The sequence below is a fragment of the Hyaena hyaena genome, unplaced genomic scaffold, assembly GCF_003009895.1.
Source record: "Hyaena hyaena isolate Hyena2069 unplaced genomic scaffold, ASM300989v1 scaffold_608, whole genome shotgun sequence".
NCBI lineage: Eukaryota > Metazoa > Chordata > Mammalia > Carnivora > Hyaenidae > Hyaena > Hyaena hyaena.
The window spans coordinates 665196-692684 of NW_024081243.1; the positions used below are offsets into that span (position 1 = coordinate 665196).

Genomic DNA, 27489 nt, shown 5'->3' on the forward strand with positions numbered 1-27489 from the left:
GGGGTAAGTATTGAGTGGGGTTTATGCAGACCTTCTGGAATGCTGGAGAACATCTGTATATGTCTCAATATTGGTGGTAGTTACACAGGTTTTTATAGAGAAAATTAATTGGACTGTATACCTAGAATTTGTATATTTACTTATGTAAGTTTTACTTCAAAACAGAAAACAATCCTTTCCTTTTTTTAATTTAACTAATACCTTAAGACGAGTCAGCAGCCAAACTACATAGCCCTCTGGAGGGTTTTTTAATGACTCCCCAGCTAGGAAGGGTTTTACATTTTTAAATGGTTGGGAAAAAAATCTATAATGGAATAATGTCTCATGACATGTGAAAATTATATGGAAATAAATCAGAAGTAAAGTTTTGTTGGAACAACCACAAAAGGTATATTGTTTACAATGTAATTTCTTTGTTTCTCAGCTAACACTACTCGAATATTCCAAGGGACCAGAATTGTTAAAACAGGAGTGGTAAGTAGCAAAAGGCAATTGCTTTGTCCTGGCTGGTTAATTCGCATGCAGTTAAAACTGTCACCACGAGGTGGCAGTAGGATGTTGTTAAACTGCTCTTGAAGAGGTGAAAATACAGAAAAAATGACATTTCTCACTCTATGATTCAATATGTTACGAAAAGAAACTGGGCCACAGAGTTAAAGCAGTTGTGTTACACTGTATAATTCTTAGCAAGATAAAAAACTCCCCATGTTTTAAATTATTTATAATCTATGTAAGAGTGCAAATGAGTGCAAAAGGTCTGTTCCAAGCGCTTCATAGAACATATGCTAAAATTCAGAGGTTGTCTACACACGGAGATGTGTAGGTTTCTGGAGCCTCAATTGTTACCTAAGCTTTCCCATTTCTAGGGTAACTAACAATCATAATATTAATCACAATGTTGTCAATAACAGTAACAGCTTAAAACTTACTAGCGTCTCCTGGGTTTTAGGTTATTTTGTTATTTTCTTTATTACTTGCAGCGTCCCGTAAGGTTAGTGTTACTGTTGTTCCCCTTTTACAGAGGAAACTGAGGCTCAGTTGGTTAAACGTAATGTGCTCAGCATCGTCCAGACCTGGGGTTGTCAACTCAAGCCCAGACCATCTGACCTCTGTGTCCTGGGTGCTTTATATTTTGTGGTACTTGGCATCAGAAACGAACGTCTGCTAGGCTGGCCATCCTGAAACTGTTACAAAGTTTCCCAACCAAAATACTGTGATAACATTAAAGAATCAAAGTGGCTGTGGCTGTATTGTTTTGAACTATATATGTGAAGGGATGGCATTCCTGATTCTGGATACCAGGTTATAAGAACCAAAATTAAACCGGTCACTCAAAGCACCATTTCTTGTGTTTCCAACATACCATTATCTGCAGCTCACACAGAAGTCCCCATTTAGTATCTTGGAGGCTTGAACACAGGCAGCACTGCCTCTAGCCCCTTCCATCTCTGAGCCTTGGTTCCCTGACCTATAAAATGGGGTGATGATCCTGCATGCCCCCAGCATCCGGGGGGGGGACGCCCCGGCACCTCGCTGGCACTTATTAAATGGAATTCTTCCTCTTGCCGTGTACCTGGGCGTAGATTTCTCTGTGGATAGACCCAGACACTCCGGCAGGGACAGCGGCTGTACTGGACTCACCGTGAAGACGCAGGGCTGTAAGCCAGTTCCCGGAGCTCGCAGGGTTGTGCGGCTCCTGCTTTTGCCGCCGCAGATATGGACAGGCATACGACCTGTCTGTCCATCCACTTACTCACTTCCCGGTGGACGACCCAGACCCTGGAGGGCTTTTCTGGACCTAGGTGCTGTGTGCTCTCTATGGGAGCCAGTGAGACACATAAAAAAGCAAGGGCTCCTTCTCTTCCCGGGTCAGCCCCAGATCATTTAACCATGTGACGTTGCCAGTTACTACTTAGTTGATACTGGTCTTTACATCGATTACAATGGTACTTAGTCTTTATTTGCTACTTACTTAGCTTCTTCCTAAGCAATGGCAGTGAAAAGTTGGGTCTGATATACTAGTTAAATGTTTTAATACACTCAGAGTTCATTGTAGAACTATTACAACAGTTGTGGTCATCCACGGACCACGTAGTGTCAACTTTGGTACCACGCTTTGAGAAAAACCCTCTGAGGAAAAGAAAAGAGGAGTAAGACCCACTGAGGGTCATAACCAGGGCCTTGTTCCCAGTCCTAATGACCGACCTTGCTCTGCTTTCTCTCCTGTCCCTTCCCCTGACCCCCGTGGTTGACCCTTTGCAGCCCACAGCGTCTCCTGCCTCTTCGGCCGACATGGCCCCCATCAGCTCGGGGTCCTCAACCTGGACGTCATCCGGCATCCCCTTCTCATTCGTCTCCATGGCGACTGGGATGGGCCCCTCCTCCAGCGGCAGCCAGGCGACCGTGGCCTCAGTGGTCACCAGCACGCTCCTGGCGGGCCTGGGGTTCAGCGGCGGCGGCATCCCCTCCTTCCCCAGCACCGTGTGGCCCACGCGCCTGCCCACGGCCGCCTCCGCCAGCAAGCAGGCCAGCAGGCCCGTCCTCGCCACCACAGAGGCCTTGGCCTCCCCGGGCCCCGACGGCGACTCGACACCCACCAGGGACAGCGAGGGCACAGAGGAAGGGGAAAAGGATGAGGAGAGCGAGAGCGAGGACGGGGAGCGGGAACATGAGGAGGAGGGGGAGAAGGACTCCGAGAAGAAGAAGAGCGAGGTGACCCACGGCCCCCAGCAGCGGAGCCAGGATGAGCCCACCCCCGCCCCCTCGTCTCCCAGCAGGACTGCGGAGGACAGTGGGCATCAGACTCTGCCCGGGCACGGGCGAGGCCACACCACCGTCCCCACAGACCGGCCCGACGACGTAAGGGATGCCCGCCCGGGCCTGGACGCCAGCTCGGTCACCTCCACCCAAGTGCCAGCCACAGTCACAGAGGAGCGTTTCGAAGGGAGTGATCCCAGGAGGCCCCAGATGCCATCGAAGAAGCCCATGTCCCGAGGGGACCGATTTTCCGAGGATAGCAAATTTATCACTGTTAATCCAGGTAAGTGGCCCGGTCCTCGAACGAGGCTCCATGCTGACGTGAGCAGTGTCACCCTTAGAAAAACCTGGGATAGGGGATGTAGCTGCTTAATATTCCTCAAATTGTATATGTCTCTGGCATAAAGGATGTGTGTGCACGCGTATCTGTCTGTCTGTCTCTCTTGCTCTCTGTTTTGTTCTAATAAGAAACCTTTCTCTCTTGGGGCTCCTGGGTGGCTCAGGTGGTTAAACGCCCGAATTTAGCTCAGGTCATGATCTCGCAGTCCACGGGTTCGTGTCCCACATCGGGCTCTGTGCTGACAGCTCAGAGCCTGGAGCCTGCTTCAGCTTTTTTAAGTTAATTCTTTTCTTTCTTAAGTTAATTTTGTGAGAGAGAGAGAGAGAGAGAGCATGAGTGGGGAAGGGGCAGAGAGAGGGAGAGAGAGAATCCCATGCAGGGTCTGCACCGTTAGCACGGAGGCTGACACAGGGCTGGAACGCATGAACCATGAGATCATGACCTGACCCAAAAATGAGAAGTCGGATGCTTGACCTAGTGAGCCACCCAGGAGCCCCTCTTCATTCTTGCATTAAAAAAAAATTTTTTTAAGAGAGAGAGAGAGCATGACTTCGTGGTGGGGGAGAGAGAGACACAGAATTGGAAGCAGGCTCCAGGCTCTGAGCTGTCAGCACAGAGCCCGACACAGGGCTTGAACTCACAGGCTGTGAGATCATGACCTGAGCCAAAGTTGGACACTTAACCGACTGAGCCACCCACGTGCCCCAAGATTTCATTCTTTATTCACTTAGCGTCTGTGTTTATGGACTGTTTGGTGCCAGGCCCTGGGTGGGTGCAACCCCAGGTGAGCGGCTCACTGACTAAAGGATACAGCAATCCTGACACTCAGCTGGGGCGCCCACCGGGAAGCGAGGAAGCAGGGTGTTTACACAGCATAGCTAGCCAGGAAACCACCGACTAAAATTGGAGTTGGTGAAATGGTCATGGAGGAAATAAACAGGGTGCCGCTAAAGAGAATCATGAGGAGGTCAGGGACCTCTCTTAACTAAGATAGGCCCATCTGGGGAAGTGACATTCACATTGAGAGGAAAAGCATGAGACCCTCCAGCGTGGGGCAGGCTGGTGTTAGCCCACCGTCTGAGCCTAGAGAATAGGGTTCTTGATCCCAGAGCCCTGTTCGCTGTATAGACCACCCGGCTCACGGATGGTGAGAGCAGGGCATGGCTGGTGTAGCCTCTGTCGTGCCGCAGCGCTGCCCATTGTCCCGGCAGGTGGCGATTCGCTGCTGTCATACGCTCAGGAACCGTCCCGATAGTCTGTGAGGCAGCCGTGAGCATGAGGGGTTGGTATTGTTGTGAAGGGTTTTCTTAATAAGAAATTCTTCTTTTTGCCAGACTACAAGATGTTTAGCAACAATTTTTTTTGCATCTAAGCTGTTGTGGAGTTATAAGAGTGCAAAAAAAAAAAAGCAACTGGTAAATATTTATTTGCTTTTGCACTTGTAAACATTAAAATTCATCTAAAGCTGAGATCTCGTATGTTAAGATACAACTTAGAATAAATTTTCATGTTTTGAATTACGTGCCTCCTTAAAGCTGGTATGGACTCGCTTTTTGAAGTTTGGGTTTCCTTTGGGTGTTGCTCAGTTTGTCTTGGTTTTAGGGAAAGGTACAGAGTGGCCTTCCGCGGAGTCGAGCAAAGGAAATACTGGGCCACTTACACGCCGTTTGAAGCCATTCCTACATGAATAATGACATTGCCTCCAGGAACTACTGTGAGATAGAATTTCTTGCTCTTGAAGATATTAAAGAAATATTTATGGAGTACCCACTGAGTTCGGGGCGCTGCACGAAGCGTTGGGAATAGAACACAGATCAAGGCAGGCTTCTGTTCTCCAGGGGTTATATTCTAGTGAAGGAGCTTGAGAATATTCCAGGGAGCAAATGCATAACTTCAAATAGTGCTAGAGTTGGGGGGCGGGGAGTGCAGTACGGCATCGAGTGGTCAAGGAACGACATTTGCGCAGAGACCTGAGTGATGAGTGGTCGAGGAATGACGTCTGTGCAGAGACCCTAGCGGTGAGGAGGTAGCCTTGCAGAGGTCCATTGAAGGGTATTCTAGGCTGCAGGGAGAGTAGGTCTAGAGATCCAAAGTAGGGATTAAGTTAGAGCCATTGAGGAGCTATCTGAAGGCCAGTGTGTGTGGACCGTAGAGCATTGGGAGGAGGGGAAAGGGAGGCTCACAGATGGGCAGAGCGCAGGTCAGGAGGGGGTGGGGTCATCGTCCATGTTAATTGAAATGGAAAACCAGTGGTGGAGTTCAGCAGGAGACCCCCTCATCTGAGTAACTTTTTTAAAAGACCCCTCTGGCCTCTCCATGGAGATGGCACGGGGAGGCAAGAGCGGCCACAGAAGCCCAGGTAGGAGGTGATGGCAGCGGCCCCTTGGACCAGTGGGGTTTAGTGGTGGACCTTGTTGAAAACGGATTTTCAAACTTGAGCGGCTCAGCCTGTGGACCAAAGGCTCTGGCCAAGTAGCGTTCTCAGCCCGCTGCTCTTACACACGTCTTTGCCCGCACTTCTGATCCTGGCGACCGCTGAGAGCTTAGGTTGGGAGAGTTGACACCTCCCACTTGGAGAGCGGTGGGGACCTGGGACATGTCACAGGTGAGTGGAACTGAGCCAGATTCCAGGAAGAGAGAGGAGAAACGATGGTGGGCACTGTGCATTTCCAGCCCAGGGCTGGGGCACGTGGGTCCCCGGCTTCCACCATCAGGTGTCCACATGTGCAGGGACAGAGTGGCTTTTGGAGACAGGTCACTACTGCAGCCTCTGCCCCTTATACACCCTTGTGCAGCGTTCTTGTCTGGAAAGTGGGGATAACAGTAGCTCTCGGTGCAGACAGAGGTGTTGGGGTCACTGTTGCGGTCAGCCATAAGGAAGGAGGAGCTGTCTGCAACCAAAGGCCACAAAATCACAATGACGACTGTGAGGAAGCCCCTTGTAGGTGTTTCTTTTGGAGTGACTTCCAGAAACTCAGCCTGTACCTCCAAACTGGAAAAACCAAAGTGACTCCCTCACCAGTTCATCTCCATGGGAAGGTTCACATCTCAAAGCCTTGTGGGCCACAAGTATCTGTTGAAACTTCTCGACCCTGCCAGGTCACACAAAAGCAGCCAAAGACAGCACGTAAGTGAGCAGATGTGGTTGAGTCCCGACAACACTGCTTACAAAAACAATAGTGGACTGGGCTGATCTGCGAGGCAGCATTTGCCGACCCCTGGTTTAAGAAGAAATACACATGGGGCGCCTGGGGGGCTGTCGGTTGAGCGTCCGACTTTAGCTCAGGTCATGATCTCACAGTTCCTGAGTTGGAGCCCCGCATCGGGCTCTGTGCCGACAGCATGGAGCCTGCAGGGAATTCTTTGTCCCCCTCTATCTCTGCCTATCAAAGTCTCTTTCAAAAATAAATAAAACATTAAAAAAAAAACGTTAGAAGAAGAAATATACGTGTGCTTGTTGGTTAATAGAGGCTATCAATGACTTGAGGGTAAAACCCACAACCCCACATCAGTCCGTGATTCCAAAGAACTCACTTTGCTTCCAGCCATCCCAGCCTCTCCCTGTCTGTGTCCTCCAGAGTGGCATGTACTCTTTATTTTTTTTTAATGTTTATCTATGTATTTTGAGAGAGAGAGGGAGTGTGTGCAGGGGTTGGGAGGGAGAAAGAAACCCAAGCTGTCAGTGCAGAGCCTGAAGTAAGACTCAAACTCACGAACCGCGAGATCATGACCTGAGCCGAAATCAAGAGTAGGATGCCCAACTGACTGAGCCACCCAGGTGCTCCAAGGCATTTACTCTTTAAATAAAGTCACCTTCATCTTCGTGCTGACTTATTTTAAAGACTTTGCATGTACATTTGTTTAAATTGGTGTCATTTACATTTTCTTCACAGTAAAGTAAAAACAAGTCCTTTAGTCAATATTTAGTCTTTCTTGGACATAAGCATTAATGTTTAAAGTTACAGACTATGTTGTATTTCGACCAACATTTCCAAAAGGCTTTTTTTTTTAATTCCTTTGATGTTTGATAACATCTTTTTAAGTCCTGTGAGTACTGTAGCTTTAGTATTAATTCACAAGGAAGAAGAGGGGAGTCCTTCTGTAGAAGAAGTAGCAAAGTCAGACAACTGTGGAAGTCAGACAGGTGTTAACAGTGAGAGAAGAGGACCAGATGGTGGACATCGGGGAGCAGTGCAGACCAGAGAGCACATGTCCTTTCTAAAGATGGCTGCCTCACTCAGTTCCCGCTGAGTGTAGCCCCTGAGGGTGCCTCAGGAGCCCGAAATCCAAGTCGTTGTGTGGAATATCCCAGTTCTTAAGTGAGTTCCAATTTTTAAACCGTTTTCATGTTTTGGTTTTTGGTTTTAGTTTTGGTTTCACACGTGCTAAACGAAACACATCCCTGGGCCAGGTGGGGGAGAACCCTGGTACTTAGCCTCTCCTTGTAGAGCTTGTGGCTATAGTTACAGCTGCCCTGGAGGCCGATCCAAAGGATTAGAAGCCTCAGTGCAGCCACTCTGTCTGTTTGCTAACATCTGCTAGTGTGAAGCCCTGGACGGGTTGTGTGGTGCATGGAAATCCAACATGGTGCCTCTCTCGGGAGCCACAGAAAGGCTGTTGGTGGAGGCACCCCCAGAGACGGGTTGATGCAATGAAATGTTTTGGGGGTGGTGTGCAGTACAGCATGCCCTAGCAGGAGCATTTCAGGGTGGGCACGGTCAATAAAGTAATCATTTAGTGCTAGGGTTTTCCTTAAATCGGGGAAAGTCCTTTTTCAGACTGTTCCTGCTCAGAACCCCAGGATGTAAACACTCACTCACTGAAAGCTCGCAGCCACCTCCTCTGCATCAGCCCTGAGCCCGGTGCTGAGAGGATGATCTGGTTCAGGCATCAGCACCCCGCCGTCTCCAGGCCTGGACTGGCCCATGGCCTCCTTTTGCCTAGACCATGAGCTCAGAAAGGTCAGAGTCCATTTGTTGGGCTGGTTCTCTGCTTTGAGCCAGAGTGAAGGGTCCCAGGCTCCAGCCATGCCACTCTCTTGGGCAAACCCTAAGGTACCCCCTTTGGAATCTCAAGCTCTAAGGAACCCCTCGTGAAAATCTTTGATTATAGACACAGTAACATCACCAATTCCCTTTTGTTCCATGCTGGCGTTGCCTGTGCTAGAAGCTAAGCTACGTGTTCGTAATCCTGTAGCACCTCTGGGTGGGGGTGAGGGGGTCAGTGAGGAAACCGAGGCTCAGAAGCCTACGGAATGTGCCAGGCGACACAGCACGTGGCAAGATGAAACTCAGACATGAGCCCTGACTCCAGGGTCCAGAAGAACACCCCTTACACTGCGCTGCCTTCCTTCTGGCTTTGGACTTACCCCCGAGTGGGGGGGAGCACAAGATGATTTCAGATGACATTTTGACTACTAAGTAGGTATTCAAATGTGTGCTTTAGAAAAAATACCAGTTTTCCATTTATGGCTGAGGTTCTTGACCAGTGAGGATTTGTCCCTCTTCTCCCTGAAAGCATTTGGCCGTCAGGGATGCTACTGACCGTTCCCCACTAACACAAACTCACCCCTCACTGCAGAGAATTACCTGCTCCCAAATGTTCAATGGAGCTGGGGTTGAGAAACTCTTGATTTATCCCATTAATATACAGTTCCATTTTCAAAGTATACTTGAGGAAAGAAATAATTGAGGACAAAAATAAGTACCAGGAGGGGCTCATGAAGATAGGACAGAAATCATGAATGTGATACCCAGCTGGAGTATTACGGGGGTTGGGGGGTGTGGGGCATGTAGCACAACTCTATTTAAAAGATATATATGGCGGGCACTTGTATGGACTTTCGTATGGACCCTCCAAAGCACTTTGCAGCCAGGGCTAGCTTTGTTGGTCAGGCTTCTTTTTGCAGAGGTGTTTTCTAGATCATCCCGATCACCCCTGTTCTTGGCTATCATCTTCCTGGGAGTGTCCAAGGAAATTAGTTTGGCGTGGCTTTGAGGGGTTACTCAGTGCTGGTGTGGTTTCGTTTCCTCCCAGAAAGTGTCTGGGCCCTTGGAAGTTTGTGTTCCCCACTGAGGGATCTGTGAACCAGGACAGATGATAGATCTCGTGGTGTGGGAAACCAGACACCACCCAGAATGGGTGGGTTTCCAACAAGGCTGGAGTCAGGAATTTGGGTTGTAGCGGGTGGTGTGTTTGACATAAGGTAGGGTTACAGCCTCTGTCCAATCTGATGGCAAAGGCACAGGATGTTGGCAACAAAGCGTTGATAGTGATGATTTGGTAGTCCAGGACCAGCGTATTTATAGGGCTTAGAATTAAATTGGGATTTATCAAACACCCTCAATTTTCCAACACCTAATGGCAATAGACATGACAGACTATTGTTTGATGATTTGACTGTGAGGAAGTGAGCTCTCTGTAAGGGGGTGAGGAGTGCTTATTCACAAGAACTCCGGGTGGTAATATAAATGGAAACACATGACGCTCTAATCTAGCTCAAGCATGGTAATAGGAACACAGAGCTAGGGGTCCCCTTGCAGGAGAATATATGTACTTGTAACTGACAGTCATGTTTCTGCAACCATGGCTGAGATGATGTCAGAGCTCCAGCAAAATAAAGACCAATTTTGTAGCCCTGCAAAAAACCAGCCACCTTTTCACTTCACACCTGCACGGGGGGCTACCATCAAAAAAACAAAACAAAACAAAAAAACCAGAAAATAACAAACGGCAAAAACGCAGAGAATTTGAAATGCTTGTGCGCTGTTACTGAGAATGTAAAATGGGACATCGCTGTAGAAAACAATATGGTGGTTCCTAAAAAAATTAAAAATAGAACTTACCATATGATCCAGCAATCCCACTGCTGGGTATATACCCAAAAGAATTGAAAGCAGGGTCTTGAAGAGATATTTGTACATTCCTGTTCATAGCAACATTATTCACAGTAGCCAAGGGATACACATTTGGGTTGTTACCCAAGCAAATGAATGGATAAATACAACGTGGTATATACCTACAATGGAATATTATTCAGCCTCAACAAGGCAGGGCATTCTGATACGTGCTACAGTATAGGTGAGCCTTGAGGACATTGTGCTAAGTGTAATAAGCCAGTCATAAAAAGACAAATATATACTTCCACTTGCATGAAGTGCCTAGAATCGGTCAAAGTCACAGAGAGAAGGAAAGACGGACGCCAGAGGCATCAAGATGAGGGGATGGGGAGCTGTTGTTTAATGGGTATTGGGTTTCCATTCGGCTGATGGAAAACAGATTCTGGAGATGGGTTGCACAACAGTGCAAATGCACTTGACATTGCTGAACTGTGCGCTTAGAAATGGTTAAGATGGTAAACTTTACAGGGTTTTTTTTATCCTAGATTTTTTTTAAGCCGTCTGAATTCACGAATGTGGGTGGTTTTTAATGAGTGTTGTTACTCAGAGCAAACGTAGTCCAGTCGCCCGCAGTTGAACCGGGCTGAATTATGAGTCTGCTGTTTGTCCTTCTTTTGATCTTTCCTAAACCGTGAAAGACCCCCACTTTCCCCTACTCCTGGTAGTGGTCCTTGGATCCGAGCTCCCTCTAGTCTTGACAGCGAAGGGGTTTTGTCCTGTAGCAGAGGGTGAACCCTTACCATGCGGCAGGAAGTGCTTCACATGGGCCTGTCTGATGTATTGCTGCCTGTAGCATTTATAGTACATTGTACTCCGTTTTTATTTGCTTCTACTGGGATGGGAGCCAAGCCAGTAAAAGGCAAACAGCATTAATTCAGTGATGACATATGCCACTGAAAACTGTTTTTCTTTTCTTTTTTTTTTTTTTTTTTTAATTTTTTTAAAAAGCAGAATGGAGGCACTTTACTCAGATTCTGCTGGATGCTAAAATAAAAGCTGAGAGGAGAAAGGGACACAGGGAGGTCGTTAATCCTTGCCTCCCTCCTGCGAATGCTCAGAGAGGGTTAGTTGGCATCTTGGTCTAAGTTTTATCTGGAAGGCATTTCAGAAGCAGGCTTGTTCTCCTGGCCTCCGTCTTCTTACCTTCTTGGCAGCCCTTTATCTGGATGTCGCAGCCATGGGGGTGCAAGCGAGAGGTGGGTGTAAGTTGTGACCCCCATCCCATTTCTTCTTGGTACACACGCACCAGCAAGAATGCAGCTCTGGAAAGAGTATGAGAAAGTTCCAAGTTCACGGCGCAGGGGGTGGGTGCGGGGGGAGGGGGACACGGCTGCCATTGTCCAGTTGGAGCCACGGTCTTGTCGGTTTCCAACGAGTTGAAAAATAAAATCTCTTCAGAAATAGATCTTGAATCGGGAGAGGTGCGTTATACAGAAGCAGCTTCTTTTCTTGAGCCAGGTTAGTGATTTCAGAATCCTGGTTGGGAGTTTCTTAAACCTTAATTCTCACTTTTGATGGTGAGGTCCTCTTCAATTACCTGAGTCCATGTTCTTCTGCTACTCGTTGGGTCAGAGTGCCCCCCCTCCCCCGGCAGACTGAAATGAGGCTGGCTAGAGGCTAGAGCAAGCTGGCGTCAAGGGCCGAGGGCAGCAGGTCTGGTGTAGGACATTCGGGAGCAGTGCGGACTGTGGGAAACTTCATGAGACACACGCAGTCTGTCCACTCTGGGCTTGTGTTTGCCGTGTGGGGATTCAGGCCCGTGCCGCCAACCTTAAACATTTCTGGTAGGAGCTTCCGTTGCTGGTTTTTTATGTGAACTCTGTTGCTTATTCAACATTGGCAGCAAATCCACAATCCACTAATAATTAGCGGGGGGGGGGGGGAGCCACACCAGGCCCACATGTGGGCCACCGTTTCACACGCCCCATGGTGGGCAGGGACTGAAGGCCAGTTCTGCTGGGAACACCAGACCATCTGGAGAAATCAGAGATGGAGGTGAGGAGCAGCTTCATGACCCCAAAGGGGCTGCACGTATTCCGGCGGTGGGATTTGGGCATCGGGGAGGGGAGCGTGCTCTCCAGGAGCCAAGGGCGGCTGGGCTACCAGTGAAGCTCTGAGGGAAGGTGGGCTGCTCCCAGCCGCTGGGAGGGTCAGATTTTCCCACATCGGCAGCACTGGTACCGCGTTCCAGAGGAAGGAAGAGAAGGAGTGTTCTCTGGCGGATGGCCCTCCTCTGTGACAGGGGCTGTGCTTGCCCGACCCATCAGGCCAGCTTCAGGAGCACTGCACTTGGGCAGGCACACGGAGCCCTGCGTTCAGAAGGCCCTGAACTTGCTCTCACACTGCCGCCCCCATCTTGAAACTCCTTAGTAACATTCACGCAGGACTCCCTTGATTTCATTTTGCATCTGGCTCTGTCAGTGAAGCAGGTGTAATTTGTATAATCTGCTCACGTTGATTTGTCTCATTTCATGCTTAGAAGTCCTCTGAGAGATGAGTAAGCATGATCATGTCTCCCTTTGATAGAGGAGGAACCCACGGCTCAGAGATGGGCAGTCACTTACCCAGAGTCACACAGCTAAAAGGGCCGAGCCAGCATTTGTAATCGGTCTGCCTGACTCTGAAATGCAGGGTGTTGGTTGTGCTGAAATTTGAGAGTATGTCCCCGTCTCTGGGGGCTGGGGCGGGGGCAAGATTGTCAAGGGACTGAAGAAGTCCCAGGAGCAGGAGAGTGTATACCCAGCCTGGGGGGGCATGTGATCTGTGCCTAGTAGTTTCCAGTAAGTTTTATTAGACTTTGTCCTCTGAGGGCCTGGCGGGCCACAGAGCGAGTCAGGCAGCGGGATAGGCATTTTTCTGGAGGACAGGAAGTGCGGTGCGGTGTGGCTCAGGGCCCACTTTGAAGTTGTGCCTCCTCCCAGGCAGCCTCCGGTGCTAGTGCCCAGCACGACTGCGCTTCTGTGTGACTGCCACTTGGGCATCCACATACGCCGCAGGGATCACATTCTGCAAGCACCAGGGAGCACTCAGCATTTGCGTGGTGCTGCTGGGCTGCTGACAAGGGAGAGGACAGTGATGGTGATGATGATGATCACCACCGATAACAGTAATGAGGTGCGGATGGCTGCCAGGCAACGTTCTCAGTGTTTTATATGCACTGGTTCATTTAATCCTCACACTCCACCGTGTGTCTCCGTTTACAGATGAGGAAACTGACACACAGAGAGGTGAAGTAACTTGCCCAGAGTTGCACAGCCAGGAGGAGACAGAGCTTCACTGCTGTTCTCGCATGCACAGATGGGAGTCAGCCCTCCCTTGGCGGACCTTGTAGTCATTAGAAGAGCAGTTATAATGGAGTGTGGTGCATGCAGTAAGAGACGTGCGTGATGGGGTGTTGATGGGGACGAGTAGGTGCTGGGTAGCCGCACAGCCTTGCTCAGTGCCAGGCACGCTGCTAACCATCCTGTGTGTGCGTCTTCCCAATGAATGTTGCCACCACCTATTGAAGCAGGGTTATTTTATCCCTTTTATAGATGAAGAACTCCAGGCTCAAAATGATTCAGGTTACTGGTTAAAAAGTCACATAGGGGCACCTGGGTGACTCAATCAGTTGAGTGTCCAGCTCCTGATTTCAGCTCAGGTCGTGATCCCAGGGTTGTGGGATCGAGACCTGTGCTTGAAATTGTCTCTCTCTCTTTCTCTCTCTCAATCGCTTTGCCCCTCCCCTACTCACATGCACATTTTCTCTGTGTGTTTAAAATTCAAAAAAAAAAAAAAAAGTCACATAGACAGTAGCAGAGCCAGGATTTGAACCTGTGATCTGAGCTCTACTTTGCCTTCCAGAGATAGCACTGAGTGAGAGCTTGAGGAGGCGTCATGGAGAAGAAAGGGACCACGGGAGCTGCTGGGGGCAGAGCAGAAAGGCATTCTTGGCAGTGGGGAGACGGGGACAAAGGTGGGGAGGCAAGAGCGTGGCCCAGCACGGCCACTGGGTGGATGGGTGCTCCTGGAGCACGGTGGTGGGGGGGGCGGCAGGAGGTCATGGGGTGGGGGGCAGGCCGTGCCCTCCCTGAGAGCAGTGAGGATTCCTCAGGACAGAGCGCGTGCTGTCACATGGTTGTGTGCAGATGGAATGAAATTCCGGGCTCCTGGCACCACGAAGGCAAAGCAATACTGCAAATAGGAAGGACGGTCAGGTCAGCTTGATCATCCCTCACGCGGCAGTCCGGTGTCACTTGTATTTTTGCCTGGCCTTTAGGGGCAAGACCTGGGCAAACCCAGCCTCTGTGGGGACAGCATTTTCTTAGGTCTCTCACCCCGCAGGGTGTTGCTGACAAAGGTCACTCCCCAACCCCCTCAAACAAAATTCTCACACCAGCACTGTGAAACGTCAGAAAGAGAAATGACTTGGTCGTGAAACCTGAGGTTGAGCCTGGTCCGGCCCCAAGCTAGTCTGTGAGTTCAAGACCTCTGCTCTGCAGACCTCCGTTGTCTCCTCCCGCAAGTCTTTGCTTGAGATTTGAGGCTCCCCGACAATATGTTGCAAACTTGCCCTCTCACTTTGAGAGGGACAGACCCACCCACCAACCCATGTCTGGGGCAACAGACTATGCCACTGACCCGCATGACTAGACCGTGACTTAAAAGGCCGAGGAATTCTGGAGTGGCCATTGTTTACCGGATTCAAGATGGAGGGGGTACCCCAGAGCTGGTGTTTCCAATGACTGTGGGAACTGGAATCAGTGTTCCAGTGACAGATGGGGGTGAGGGACTCTTTTGCCCCAGCATCCTTTTCAGTGCTTCAGGATGAACAGCGCTGGTGTTAGCATTTGGCCCCCTCCCCTGCATGCCTACCGCATAGTAGCCCAGGCAAAGGGTCCTTCCCTGTCAAGAAGCACGGAGAGAGCTCCCAGTGTCTTTAGGCGCTCCCAGTATGCAAAGGCCTCCCAGGGTGGATACTGAACTCATTTGGACACGTGGCCCATAATGCAGCCTTCTGGCCGTATTTTCCATTAACAGCATCTTCCAGGTTTTTTTTAATGTCTTTATTTATTTCTAGGAGAGAAAAAGAGAGAGAGAGAGACAGCGTGAGCAGGGGAGGGTCAGAGGGAGAGGGAGTCACAGACTGAAACAGGCTCCAGGCTCTGAGCTAGCAGTCAGCACAGAGCCCGATGCGGGGCTCGAACCCACGAACCGCGAGATCATGACCTAAGTGAAAGTCGGACGCTTAACCGACTAAGATTAACTGCCTGGCTGGGCTGCCCCCTGCTGGAGCCCAGCAGAATTACTCTCATTTGCGACTGGTTGTTTCAGCATGTCGCCAGAGCTTTGCTATTAAAGCTTTCTGTCGAGGGAGGGATTGCACATCTGATCCTTGTAAGCCTCGGCTTACAACCCTGCTTTCAGGACTCTGGGGAGGCGAACCTGTCCTTAATTCAGCTTATAGGGCGCCTGGCTGGTGCAGCCTCTCTACCTCTCCATCTCTGTCCCCCTGGCTCTCATGCTGTCTGTCCAGAACACACTTCCTCCCCCGCACACAGCCTGGCCAACTCCTCTTCACCCTTCAGGTCTCCGGTCACCCCTCCAGCATCCCTAGGGCAGGCAGCTCTCCCCCTCCACAGACCCCCTGGGCTCTCCCTGGCACCACATTCATTTTATCCTAATCACGTGGTCTGGTGTCTGCTTCGCCCCCATTAAGTGACGTCCGCCCCACGGCACTGGGCTGTTTTTGTCTGACGTCCTGCTGCGTCCCCATCCCCCGGCACCACATCTGGCATGCACGAGGGACTTGGCAAAAGCGATTTGATGAGAAATGGTGGGGCGAGGGGTCGGGAGAAATGGGCTGGCACAGTTAGGGAGATACTTTATAAATCGTGAAGCGCCGTGTCGTGGTTTTCACCGGAAGGGACCTCACCTGCCTGCCTCTGTCTTCTTACCTGTGAGCTGGCCTCGGGCTGGCCCCGCGTGTCGACAGGCCCGTGCATGAAACAGAAGGGGATCAAAGTAAGTTAGAGGAAGCCAGGAAAAAAGCTCGATAACATGCTTGTTCATTACTCAGGAGACTTGCCTCTTTATAAATCTGTTCCCAGGGCCAATTATTTCTTCCCTGGTCAGCCCACCTTCTAGGACGTGGAAACCCAGCCTGATTAGCCCTGCATTTAAGCCACCTGCGGAGGGACACTCGGGGCTGACGGAACGCTGGCCTAGTTTCTGCAGAGCAGAAGGAGCCTTGCTGAGAACAAGTCAGCCTGCAGCCAGCTCTAGATTTTTCCAGGGGCTTCTCCCTGCGATCCCAGTTAACCTTTACTTTCTCGCCACCTGCCTCCCATGATTGTGTGCAGGCACCCCGAGTCCCCAGCCCCGCACGGCGTCTGAACTTCATTTGCGCCACCTGGAGAGTTCCAGGCATCTCCCCTGTAGTATAAAGGAGAGTAGGTTTCTCACGGAGCGTGCTGGGCACTTGTGAAGATCCTCCGGGGCCTGCCTGCCGGAGCCAGAGGAAAGAACTGCTTGGGTAAGAGGTGTCTTTGGACCCAAGAAAAATCCTACATCACGGCAGACATTCCTGAGAACCCCTAGACTTGCTGCTCTTGAGAGGCAGATGCGTGCTGGGGGCAGAGTGAGGCATGGCTTCCTATCCCCGCTTGACTTTGACCTTTCAGAAGGATGGGGATAAGAGGCAAACCTGGGGAAACGGGATCTGGGGGGATCTTGGGGGGGGGGGTAGGCACTGCTGCGTAGGTAGCCTCTGATGCTCTTGCTGGATTGTACTAGAATGCAGTCTGTGAGTCGCGGGCTGGGACTCCTGGGTGAGTGCTCTTGCCCTGGCCGGAGTTCCACGCCCACTCCCCACCCGTGCCTGGGAGACTGGGAGTCCCATGCTTGGATGGCTGTCCCACTGTGACTTTATCTTTCAGGGAGAGCTGCTTTCCCAAAACAGAATCAGGTGCAAATACTAGAGAAAGCAGTAATGGGGGCCAAGCAGGTGAAGACTATAACCACTGTGGTTATAGTTGGTTATTATAGTAAAACCTATTAGGCCCTCCCTTCAGCCCTGGCGCTGGGGACCCTGAGAGGCTCTCGGCCACCTCCCCCCAGCCCAGTCCCTTTCTAGAGGCAGGTGCGTTGCTGCGTTCAGATTGAGCACATTTCTTCCATGTATCAAGTGCTGCTGGGTCATCGTGGTCTTGGAGCGAGGCTGGATGTCCGTCTTCTACACAACTGTCTCTCAGAGCATCTTGCCCTCTATCTGCAAGTCTATCCCACGGGCAGTTACAGAAAAAGCGCCGTTTGGGTGGGGACTCCATAGGAAATGGTGCCACCTGCAGATCGCCACACTCGCCCTAGGGCAGCTGAAACAGGCAGCTCAGTTCTCCGGAAACCGCCCCAAACTGGGACAGAGCTCTAGATCTTCTCCTAACTCCCCATTCCCCCTCTCCACCAGCCCCTCTAACTGCCATGGTTTCTCTTTGCAGCAGAAAAGAACACCTCTGGAATGATAAGCCGTCCTTCTCCAGGGAGGATGGAGTGGATCATCCCTCTGATTGTGGTATCAGCCTTGACCTTCGTGTGCCTCATCCTTCTCATTGCTGTGCTAGTTTATTGGAGGTGAGTAAGCCAGGCTGCGCCCACAGAGGGGAAGTGTGGGCTGGGTCCTGCCGTAAGCACGCTGCGTGCCCAGAGCCCACGGCCTCTGACTGAGTAAGTTGAGGCAGCTAGAGTGTGGCTGGGGTCACCATCTGGGGGGGTCCGTTCAATTTGGAAGCAGCTGCTGGGCTAGAGCCACTTCTGAGATGAAGGCACTTAGGATGCGCTTCTGAGAGTTACTGCCAAAGGAGCTTTCGCTCGGGAACCCGAGAGCTGCAGGTTTGAATCCCAGCATTGGTACTTGCCAGCTTCAATCCCATTTCCGTGTTAAGCTTTAGTTTTTGGAAAAGGAGTTAACAAGGCTCCTAGCGTTTCCACTTTGTCAGGGACCGTGTTTGATGTTGCTGTATCTACGTAATGACCCTTCTTGACTTGAAAATGTTTGTCACAGCCTTTCACTGAAAATCCAGTTATAGGGAAACCTGTAGCCTACTCTGGCATTTAATACGTGTACTATAAAGACTGCTGATTTTAAGTCCCCTCTCTATTATCATTGTCCTTGAACTAGTTCTCACTACTTCCCCTGGGAAGCCTGCTTGCAGCTTCTGCTTAAAAGATCTGTGTTTCTCAGCTACACTCTCCAAGCCAGCTTAGCAGAGCGAGGCAGGCTGGCCCACTTGGTTGGCCTGGCTACCTTAACTTCTCAGAGTGCTGTAGGAGGCTTCTGCCCTTGAACCAGCTTCCTCCATGATGAACAGGTGTCCTGTTTCCGTCCTTTGCATCTTTCTTGCCATCCGTGCAATTAATTTTGAGTTCCTGGTAAATGCCAGACACTCCTCTCCCGGAGCTTGCTGTTTAGTGGAGGAGACAGACCATTAGCAAAGCACATACATAAAATCTAGGATACTTAACATGGTGTTAAATGTGTATTGGAGAGAACTAAATCTGGGAAGAGGGGAGATATTCTGGGATTTATGGTGAGTATTCAGCGTAGTTCAAGAAGCCCTAAATGGCAAGTGATATTTGAGCTAAGACCTAAAGCAGGAGGGACTCAAATGGGTTCCACGTGGGGCAAGTTGTAAGTGGCGGAAACAGCATGTGCAAAGGCCCTGAGGCAAGAATGTGCTTGGTATGTTTCAGGGATAGCTAAAAGGTCAGGGTGGCTAGAGCAGGTGAGCGTGGGGGAGAGTGGTAGGAGAGGGCGTCGGGAAGAAATGGGGTAGAGGGGAGTCATGTCAGGTACAAACCTGTGGGTTATTCTGATTACCTTGCGTTTCACCCTGAGATGAGTAGGGTTTGCTACGTAAGGGTGTTGTGATCTAACGTCAGGGTTACTTAGTTGCTGTGTTGCAAAAACCTTGAAGAGGATCATGGCAGAAGCAGAGATACCAGCTGGGAGATGGACTGAAGTAGTTCAGAGGGAGGTGATGAGGGTAGCCATGCAGATGGTTGGAATCCGCTGGGAGATAGGCTGTATGTTCTCATTCAGGAAACGAGGCTTCCTCTCCAGCTTTCCCCAGTGTCTGATGACACCTCTGAGACTGAGTTCTGCAGACCCGCTAGATGATGAATTTGGGGGCGGTGGGGATGAGCCTCCAAATCCTAGACCCATCTCCATGTTGTTCCTTCTCCAGGACAAAGTGGTTTGCAAACACACACTGGTCTGGAGCCCGTGGGTAAATTGAGAGCTGCCTGACGTGGGTCTAACGGAGTATGTAGAATTAACAAAATATCTGTACCCTGCTTCTTGGCTGTGCTCGGGACTATGGTCTGAATTGCACACCCTCCCCACGGGTGAGCGGAGAGGGTGCATGGCTGCCCCACACTGGGGACAACCGCAGCGTGAAAAAAGTGCCTGTGCTAAGCAGCTGTAGCAAAGATCTCAGGACGGTTTGGGACTTGGCCCATCTTGGTGCTAGGCACCCCTCCCCCTGCCGAGCCTAGATCACTGTGACCAAGATACACCATGGGCGAGTTGGCCAAGCACACATGTCTACACTACAAGCTACATGGAGGAAGGGACTGGATTATCTAGTAAGGAGCCCTTTACAACCCTGCCATTCAAGATGCATTTTCCCGTCAGAAAATGATAACTGAATATACTCCGGAGAAACCTCAGTCTGAATAGAAAATGTTTGAATAATATTTTGTGTATAAAAATAGGTCTTCCGTGTGTGTGTGTGTGTGTGTGTGTGTGTGTGTGTAGAAAGCTTGATTAACCAGAAGTGGGGCACCTGGGTGGCTCACTTGGTGAAGCGTCCGACTTCGGCTCAGGTCATGATCTCGCTGTTCCTGAGTTCGAGCCCCGTGTCGGGCTCTGTGCTGACCGCCTGCTTCGTTCGGATCCTCTGTGCCCCTCTCTCTCTGCCCCTCCTCTGCTCGTGTTCGCTTTTGCTCTCTCTCTCTCTCTCCCCCTCTTTCTCAAAAATAACATTTAAAATTCTAATTAATTAAAAAAAGTAACAAGGAGTTTAAATTTGAGCAGACCCCGCACATGATTTTCTGCTGGACTCTGAGTGCCCGTATACAAAAGTGAATGTGACAGAGAAAATTCTTATAGATGAACGAAAGTAACATCGAATTAGCATTAGAACAGATGAGTCAGCTAAGTGTGAGAAGAGCCTAGAGGAGACAAGGACTTATTTTCTGTCCCAACTTTTTCATTTTTTATTAATGTGGAAGGAGGAGGTGCGGGGGTGCTCACACAGAAAGTCAGTCCCTGCAGAAGAGCGCCGTGTCCCGCCGGCAATGCAGTTTTGAAGCTGGGGCACCCGTGTAGCTTTTCGCCTTTTGAGGCACAGTGAGAGCGGGTGATTGGCAAGCAGACTCGACAGAAGGAGAGCACTGAGGCAGGTCAACACCTTCTGGATTGTTTTCCCCAGTGGCAGGCCTGGCACCCAGGGGTTCACACCTGCTCACTGTGGTGGCAGTTTCTACAACCAGAGACAGACCCTTTACATCTCTGGTTCTGGTCCCTGAGTGTGTTCACTTGGAGTTGTTGACCCTGCCGTTGAATGAATCCGCGAGGGAACCTGGAGTCTCTGTCGTTTTCTCACGCGTGTCCCCTTGTACGATGATGCGAGTGCTGGCTAAGGTTTTCCCAGCCTCATCGTAGTGCCAGGAACCTGGCCGAGCACATGGGTGGCCTCATCTTTGGTGATTCTCCGAAGAAATCTTAGGGCGGGTGCTACTATTATCCCATTTAAAAAATCGGGCTGGGAACTCAGGAGGTCCAGCGACTTGCCCAGCAGCCTAGAGGAAGTGGTGAACCCTGGTTTTGAACCCACAACCTTTACATCCTAGAATCCCTAACCTTCTTGAACCATTAAGATGCATGCGTCACACACACATCCCATGAAAGCTTAGCATGACTGACCTTCGCCCGGGCCCACAGGAGGTGGGGTCACTGGGCCTGCGGTGACACTGTCTTCCCATCGAGCCTCCCCTGCTGTCTTTGGCCGAGGAAGGTAGAGGAGCTTGTGTTGGTTGAATGCCCTCCACGGGCTAAGCAGTGTGCAGAAGCATCATCTACGGCGTTGGAATTGACCGAAATCGATTTCAAACTGCCTGAAGTTCAAGGGGAAAAAATCCTTGACTCGTGGAATTGAAAAGTTGGTGGCGCACGAGGCCCAGCTCGATGGGTGAGCAGGAGCCGGGAGCCCCGGGCTCAGCTTGTGTTTCTCTCCCTTTTAGTCTCTGGGGTTTATTCACCCCATGTGGGCTTCTCTCTGAGGCCCTCTGTTGGCACATGGTGGCCTCTGGCCCACAGGGGACACACACCCTCCGGTCCCCGTGGAAAGGGAGTTTCTCTTCCCTAACAGTTCCATCTCCATCCCAACATGGTGTCTCTTAGAACTGACTCTGGTCATTTGTTCACCCCTAGAAGCTTCTAGAGGGATTAAGGGCTTTTTGTCAGGCTTGGTTCCTATGTGAACTCTGGAGCTCAGAGGTGAAGTCTTTGCCGTCAGAATCACATGCACAAACTGGACAATGGGTGTCTTCCCAAAGGATCGTCAGGGCCCAGAAAGGGGACCAGATCCAGGCGCCAGGCAGATGCAAGCAGCCAGCGTCTCACCTTCCAAAGAGGCGGGGAAATTGGAACCAGGAGGAGAGGGATGTCTGCTAAGAAAAGAGAATTCCGACTTGGACAGCCAAGAAACACACATGCGAGTAGTAGGAAGGAGACAAAGCGGGCCTGCGAGCTCAGCCTGGCCAGCCTGGGAGTCTCAGCCAGGACTCTGGTGTCCTGCACACATGTGCCATGGACTGGAAGAACAGGGACCACTTCGAGTCTCCTCCCACCCGCAGGATTATTAGAGCCTGCACACGGCAGTTTTACAAGGGTCATGTTGTTGAAGAAACGACAAAGCGGTTTCTATTGCGTGGGCACAGACCCACGGGCAGCTTCCTCCGTTCAGGCTGTGCTCACCGTACGCCTGCTGCATACCTGTGCTGGGGATTGGGGAAGAGGTCCTGTCCCCCAGGCCCCTCTCCCTTTCTCCCTGCAGTCCCCGGAAGAGGCAGATGAGTAAATACAATCGAGTGTGGAGAACATTTGGAGGACTGAGCTCAGAGAAGAACAAACCTAGTAAGAGGGTGTGCAGGCATGGCTCTGGAGAGAACCTGGCGGATCATAAGCAGGCGACTGTGGTTCATTGCCACTGGAGCGTGAGGACGGCAACAGCCAGATCGTGAAGGACCTGGGTGCCACCCAAAGGGATATGTGCCTTACCCTAAGCGTGCTGGAAAGGCATAAGGGAACCACAGCTACAGGAAGGCGAGATGAGAAAGAGGCGACCTTGTGGAGCGGTGAGGGAGTGCATGGGCCCAGCGGCAGACAGCCTGGATCGGAGCCTGCCTCCACCGCTTACTATGCATAGCCTCTGAGCACGTGTTGTTAGTAGGGCCTCAGTTCTTCCCAAAGGGGTGGAAATGAATTTGTGGGAGGTGGAAAATGTACTCTTTGAAAGCACAGATAGACATGTAGTGCACACAGGCACAGCATGTTAGGGTGTTAAAATTTCACTGGAGGAGAGTGATTAGGAAAATGTCTATAAGCCCCTGAGGAAGTGCCCTTGGTCACGATGAGCACCAGGTGATGTGTGGAAGGATCAAATCACTATATTGTACACCTGAAACTAGTTGAACCCTGTTGACTAACTGGAAGTGAAATAAAAACTTTACCAAAAGGCCCCTTAAGACAGCTGCCACTGGGAAGAAGAACTGAGAATTTCCCCATCTGCAATATAGTCCAGAAATGCGCCCATTGGCTCCCATCAGGATTAGGTGTGTGCTCTTGGGAAATGATGATCCCAGTGCCTGGTGCCTGATAAACAAGGAACGATAGCTGTGCTATCCCCGACTTTAGGGAAAAATAAAAATTCAATTCTGGGCCCTGGTGTGCCTAAAAAGAAATTCTTTAATAAAATCAGATTTACAGAGCTGAATGAATGCTGTCCCTTAAATGTAATGAGTGTATAGCTGTATACTTTCCAATCCTATATTGTTGTTTAAAACCTGGGTTAAAAATAGCTTTGGGAATTTCCTTCTAGAGTTCATTCTTTGGAATGATCTCAGAAGTACCAGGTCTTTATCCCAGAAGTAGCTAAAAGTCATGTGTTTGGAGCTCAGTATGGTATAAACGTAGGTGAACCAACTGAAGAGAAGCACTTTGGGCCAGGAAAGGAAAGGGTAATGAAGTGGGTTTGGGGGATCCTTCCATTGGGCCTAAAGACCATTCCAGAAGAGCAGATCCCTAAGAAGTAGGTTAAAGGCATGGCTCACCCACCCAGCCCACCCTTCTTGAAGCCCAGTGGTCACCCTCATTAACCTGCAATCCGCTGCCTTAGAGCAAGCTTTATTAGCTGTGGTTGCACTCCCCAACACCCTAGTGACCTAAAACACAAGGTCATTGGTCACCTATGTGTAGACTGGTGGAGCTAGGCAGCTCTCTTGCACGTGGGGCTTCTCTTTCTGGGACACATGTTTCCCAAGTGGCTGCAGCAGGATAAAAAAAAAAAAAAAAAAAGTCAGGGAGGCACCTTGTTCTCAGTTGGAAAGCCCAGGAGTGGAATCCTTAAGGACCGTTGGTGCACCCCCATTGGCCAGAGGGAATCCCACACCCTCGGGGATACATGGTAAGATGGGGAGCACATGGACAGTCCTCGAGTGCTGCCACAAGTGTCCCCTAATATTCAGACCCACTGGCATCATGTGGCAAATTATGTTTCCTTGAAGGCACAACTCTCAAGGCCAACCATTAGATGAGTCTCATTCTTTCACATTTGGCCCAAACAAAAAATAGGGCAGAGACCGGATTTTAATTTTTTTGTCAACTAAAAGATTCTTAGAGAGCCAGTAGGGACTCTGAGCATTAGTTTTCCAGGTGGCAACATGGAGTTAGGGAGAAGCTTACCTTTCAGTATTGGTTAGCTCAGGTATTAGAGATAGGATGCCACAGTTCTTTGTTAAATGCTCCTTGTAAGGTCTACGTTGAAGAGCTATAGGAATCCACGTCCATAGCAATGCAGAAGTTGCTGTGAAGCTCAGAACAAATAGATGTTGTGGAACAAAGGTCAGGGCTATAGGGCAGCTAATAAAGATGAAACCGCTAAAAAATCGGCTAACAGGCACAGCTTGCTGCCTTTTGCAAATGGTGCCCTGTGTGTGCCTTTTAAATTTTGTAATCCCTATTACCCTTGCAGTGGTTCCGCGCGGTAACCGTTTCCGTAGAAATGAGGGAGAGGCAATACGTGGAGTTGTTTTTGAAGTGTGCCATTTTGGCCTTACCACTCAGGATGGCAACAAAATGCACCTTTGAATTACGAACAGTCAGGCGATACATTCCAAGAGCTCTAGATACCCGTCTTCCAAGACAAGCTGTTTACATGGCAGCAATGTGCTGACGTTCCTGAAAAGACAGGGAGCTGCACAGCTGCTACGACTCAGAAAGAAGGGGGGAGTTTTTGGACGGGTTCATTTCAATTTGCATAATTTGAGGTAGATGCCGGGCGAAGAGCCCTGTGCAGGCTGTCCGGTCGCAGTGCTTGGGCGTACAGTTTGCTTCTGTACGGACTTGCTCTGTAGCATAGCTGAGCTCGTGTGAGCAAGACATCTGTGTCCATTTAGGACTACGAGTGCTGCCACGATAATTAAAAACAAAATTTTTCTCCAATCGAGAGGAAAATTGCTTCGAAGGTACCTCTTTCCTCATTGAGCCAAATCTCCCCCCACTAAACTGACTGTCTTAAGGCCTTTATGGCCAAGAATCTTTCCTTGAATTTTTACCATACTGCACATGTGTTAAATAGATTATGTTGCCTCCTAATCAGCATTCAAATCCTAGGAGTTATTACATTTTGCACATCGGAAAACTAAGGTGAAATCAGGTGACCTGCCCCAGCCACAGTGGTAATCGTTGGTGGACTTTGGATTTGAACCCGGCCAATCCTACCTCATAGCCCACTGTCCTAATCGTTACATGATTTTGGGGCCACCTGGGGGGCTTGGTTGAGTGTCTAACTCTTGATTTTGGCTCAGGTCATGATCCCAGGGTCAGGGGATTGAACCCCTTGTTGGGCTCTGCTGGGCATAAAGCCTGCTTTAAATTCTCTCCACCTCCCCCTTCCCACATGTGCGCTCTCTCTCTCTCTCTCTCTCTCAAAATAAAAAATAATTATAAATTAAAAACACTTAATCATGACATTATTTTGCCTAAATGAGGACTAGCATGTCAGGAGGCACGTACTTCCTTCCACAGCCTGTTTTCATAACACACATTTGTTGAAAAGATCCTGTGGTTTGGATATGCCAAAATCACACGGAAGAAAACTTCATAAGACCAACTGTAATTTCAGGGGTTCGAGAAACAGAGTACGTTTTGAGATTGAATCAGATAACCTATTTGTTCGGTCTTATCCCAGCTAATCAGTGCTGTATTCCCTTGATGACAAGTTGCCCATCAATATTATTGACCATAATTCTAGCTCAAAGAACTTTCCAGAGACAGAGAACAGCTTTAGTTTTCAGATTCATGTAGGACTGAGCTAAGTATATGGATGCTGGAGCAGATAAGATGGAAACTCAAAGTGGGAATTGTAACCTCTAACCCATGTTGTTAGTTTGGTGTTGGAATGTCATGCTCTGATCTGAGAAATTGATGGCCCCCTCCAGCACACGATTGAGCTGTGGTAAATTCTGTGATAGAGGAGTCAACACTGACTGAGCCCCAGAGGCAGATAGAAGGTCTCTTTTACTCCCACCTTTTACACTTGGAGAAATTTTGATCCCTCCTCATTAAGGATGCTATTCCGGGGCACCAGGGTGCCTCAGTTGGTGGAGCGTCCGACTTCAGCTTAGGTTATGATCTCATGGTTTGTGAGTTTAAGCCCCACATCGGGCTTGCTGCTGACAGCACAGAACCTGCTGCAGATCCTCTGTTTCCCTCTCTCTCTGTACCTCCCCTGCGCTCCCTCGCTCGCTTGCTCTCTCTCAAAATTGAATAAACATTTACTTTTATAAAAGGCTATTTGTGAAAACAAGTGAATTTTTTTGATATTGCCCTATTTTTTGCTTTGTTCTTTGGAAGACAATGTAATAAATAAGAGGGGATGTTGGGGTGATTGGGTGTTTCAGTCACTTGAGCCTCCGACTTCAGCTCAGGTTGTGATCTTGTGTTTCATGAGTTCGAGCCCTGCATCAGGCTCATTGCTATCAGCACAGAGTCCACTTTAGATCCTCTGTCTCCCTCTCAAGAATAAAAATATGAGGAGCTGCAAACCACATAGGTGGGAGGGGGTTGTGTTGGCATTAACTGAGGCTCCAGCAAACAGGTACATGTGAACACGGCATGTGGGCACATGGTAACGCCCCTCTCCTGCTCAAGGAGTGACGGACCCCATGTGCCCCAGTAGAACGTGGATCCCCCCTGTAGCCCCTCAGGAACAATAGTGACAGAGCTGCCTGAGCCCGGCACAGGCCCTCCACCCACCTGCTCTAACAGCCGGCGCTTCCCAGTTCGCTCTCCAGTAACTGGATCCAGTTTAGGCGTACATCCCCCTCCATCCCAGGGACGTCACTGAGGAGACAGATACCGTTAAGAGTGATCTGTCCGCTGCGTGTGCCTGCGAACAGATAGCAAAGGGTGAACACTCCTCACCATACCCGATAATTGGCAAATTGCTACAAAGCAAATGCGGTGTTATTTAATCCTCTTCGAACAAATGTGGGTGGTGGCTAAGGTGTAGGACTGCATCACCTTCCCAAAGGAGGAAACCGCTTCCAGAAAGGGAATGACTTTTTTGGGATCCCAGAGCTTGAATGCTTTAGAGGTACTTCTACCGAGGGTTTGCTTTTGTTCACCTGAGACCCTTTATGGCTGGCTCGTTTATTCTTTCCTTTGTTGCTCGTTCAGACACCTTTCTTAAGTGTCTAGTTTGTGCCGGGCACTGGCCATCCAGCAAGAAGACAGAGTTCCAGTCTTCAGGGAGCCTTAGGCTAATGGGGTAAATAAGCAGGTAAAGAAAGGTCCTCCCAAATGGAGATCAAAAAGAGGTGGCCTCCACACCTGTTTTATTTCGTAGATACTGTTTTTTAAAATCTAGATTGTTGGGGCGCCTGGGTAGCTGGGCTGGTTAAGTGTCTGACTTCAGCTCAGGTCATGATTTGTGGTTTGTGGGTTCGAGCCCCATGTCAGGCTCTGTGCTCACAGCTTGGAGCCTGGAGGCTGCTTCGAATTCTGTGTGTGTGTGTGTGTGTGTGTGTGTGTGTGTGTGTCTCCTCCTCCTCCCCAGCTTGCAACTGTCTCTCTCTTTAAAAAAAATTAATAAGCACTAAAATAAAAAAGTTAAAAATCCAGATTGTTTTGAAAATAGGAAGATAACCCAGCTATCTGGGTTCTCATGTTAA

At 49.8% G+C, this 27489-nt stretch overlaps 1 protein-coding gene across 3 annotated transcripts in view; it reads left to right on the forward strand.

Annotated features, from left to right (window-relative positions):
- The window catches only part of PTPRG (protein tyrosine phosphatase receptor type G), a 705708-nt gene that overhangs the window by 607838 nt on the left and 70381 nt on the right, over window positions 1-27489 (forward strand). For 2 of the 3 annotated variants that reach the window (XM_039257247.1, XM_039257249.1), the window contains exons 11-13: window positions 425-474; window positions 2263-3040; window positions 17472-17604. In XM_039257247.1, the coding sequence (XP_039113178.1) occupies window positions 425-474; window positions 2263-3040; window positions 17472-17604 (961 nt within the window). The remainder of the gene's footprint in view (window positions 1-424; window positions 475-2262; window positions 3041-17471; window positions 17605-27489) is intronic. The other variant, XM_039257248.1, reaches the window with a different exon arrangement.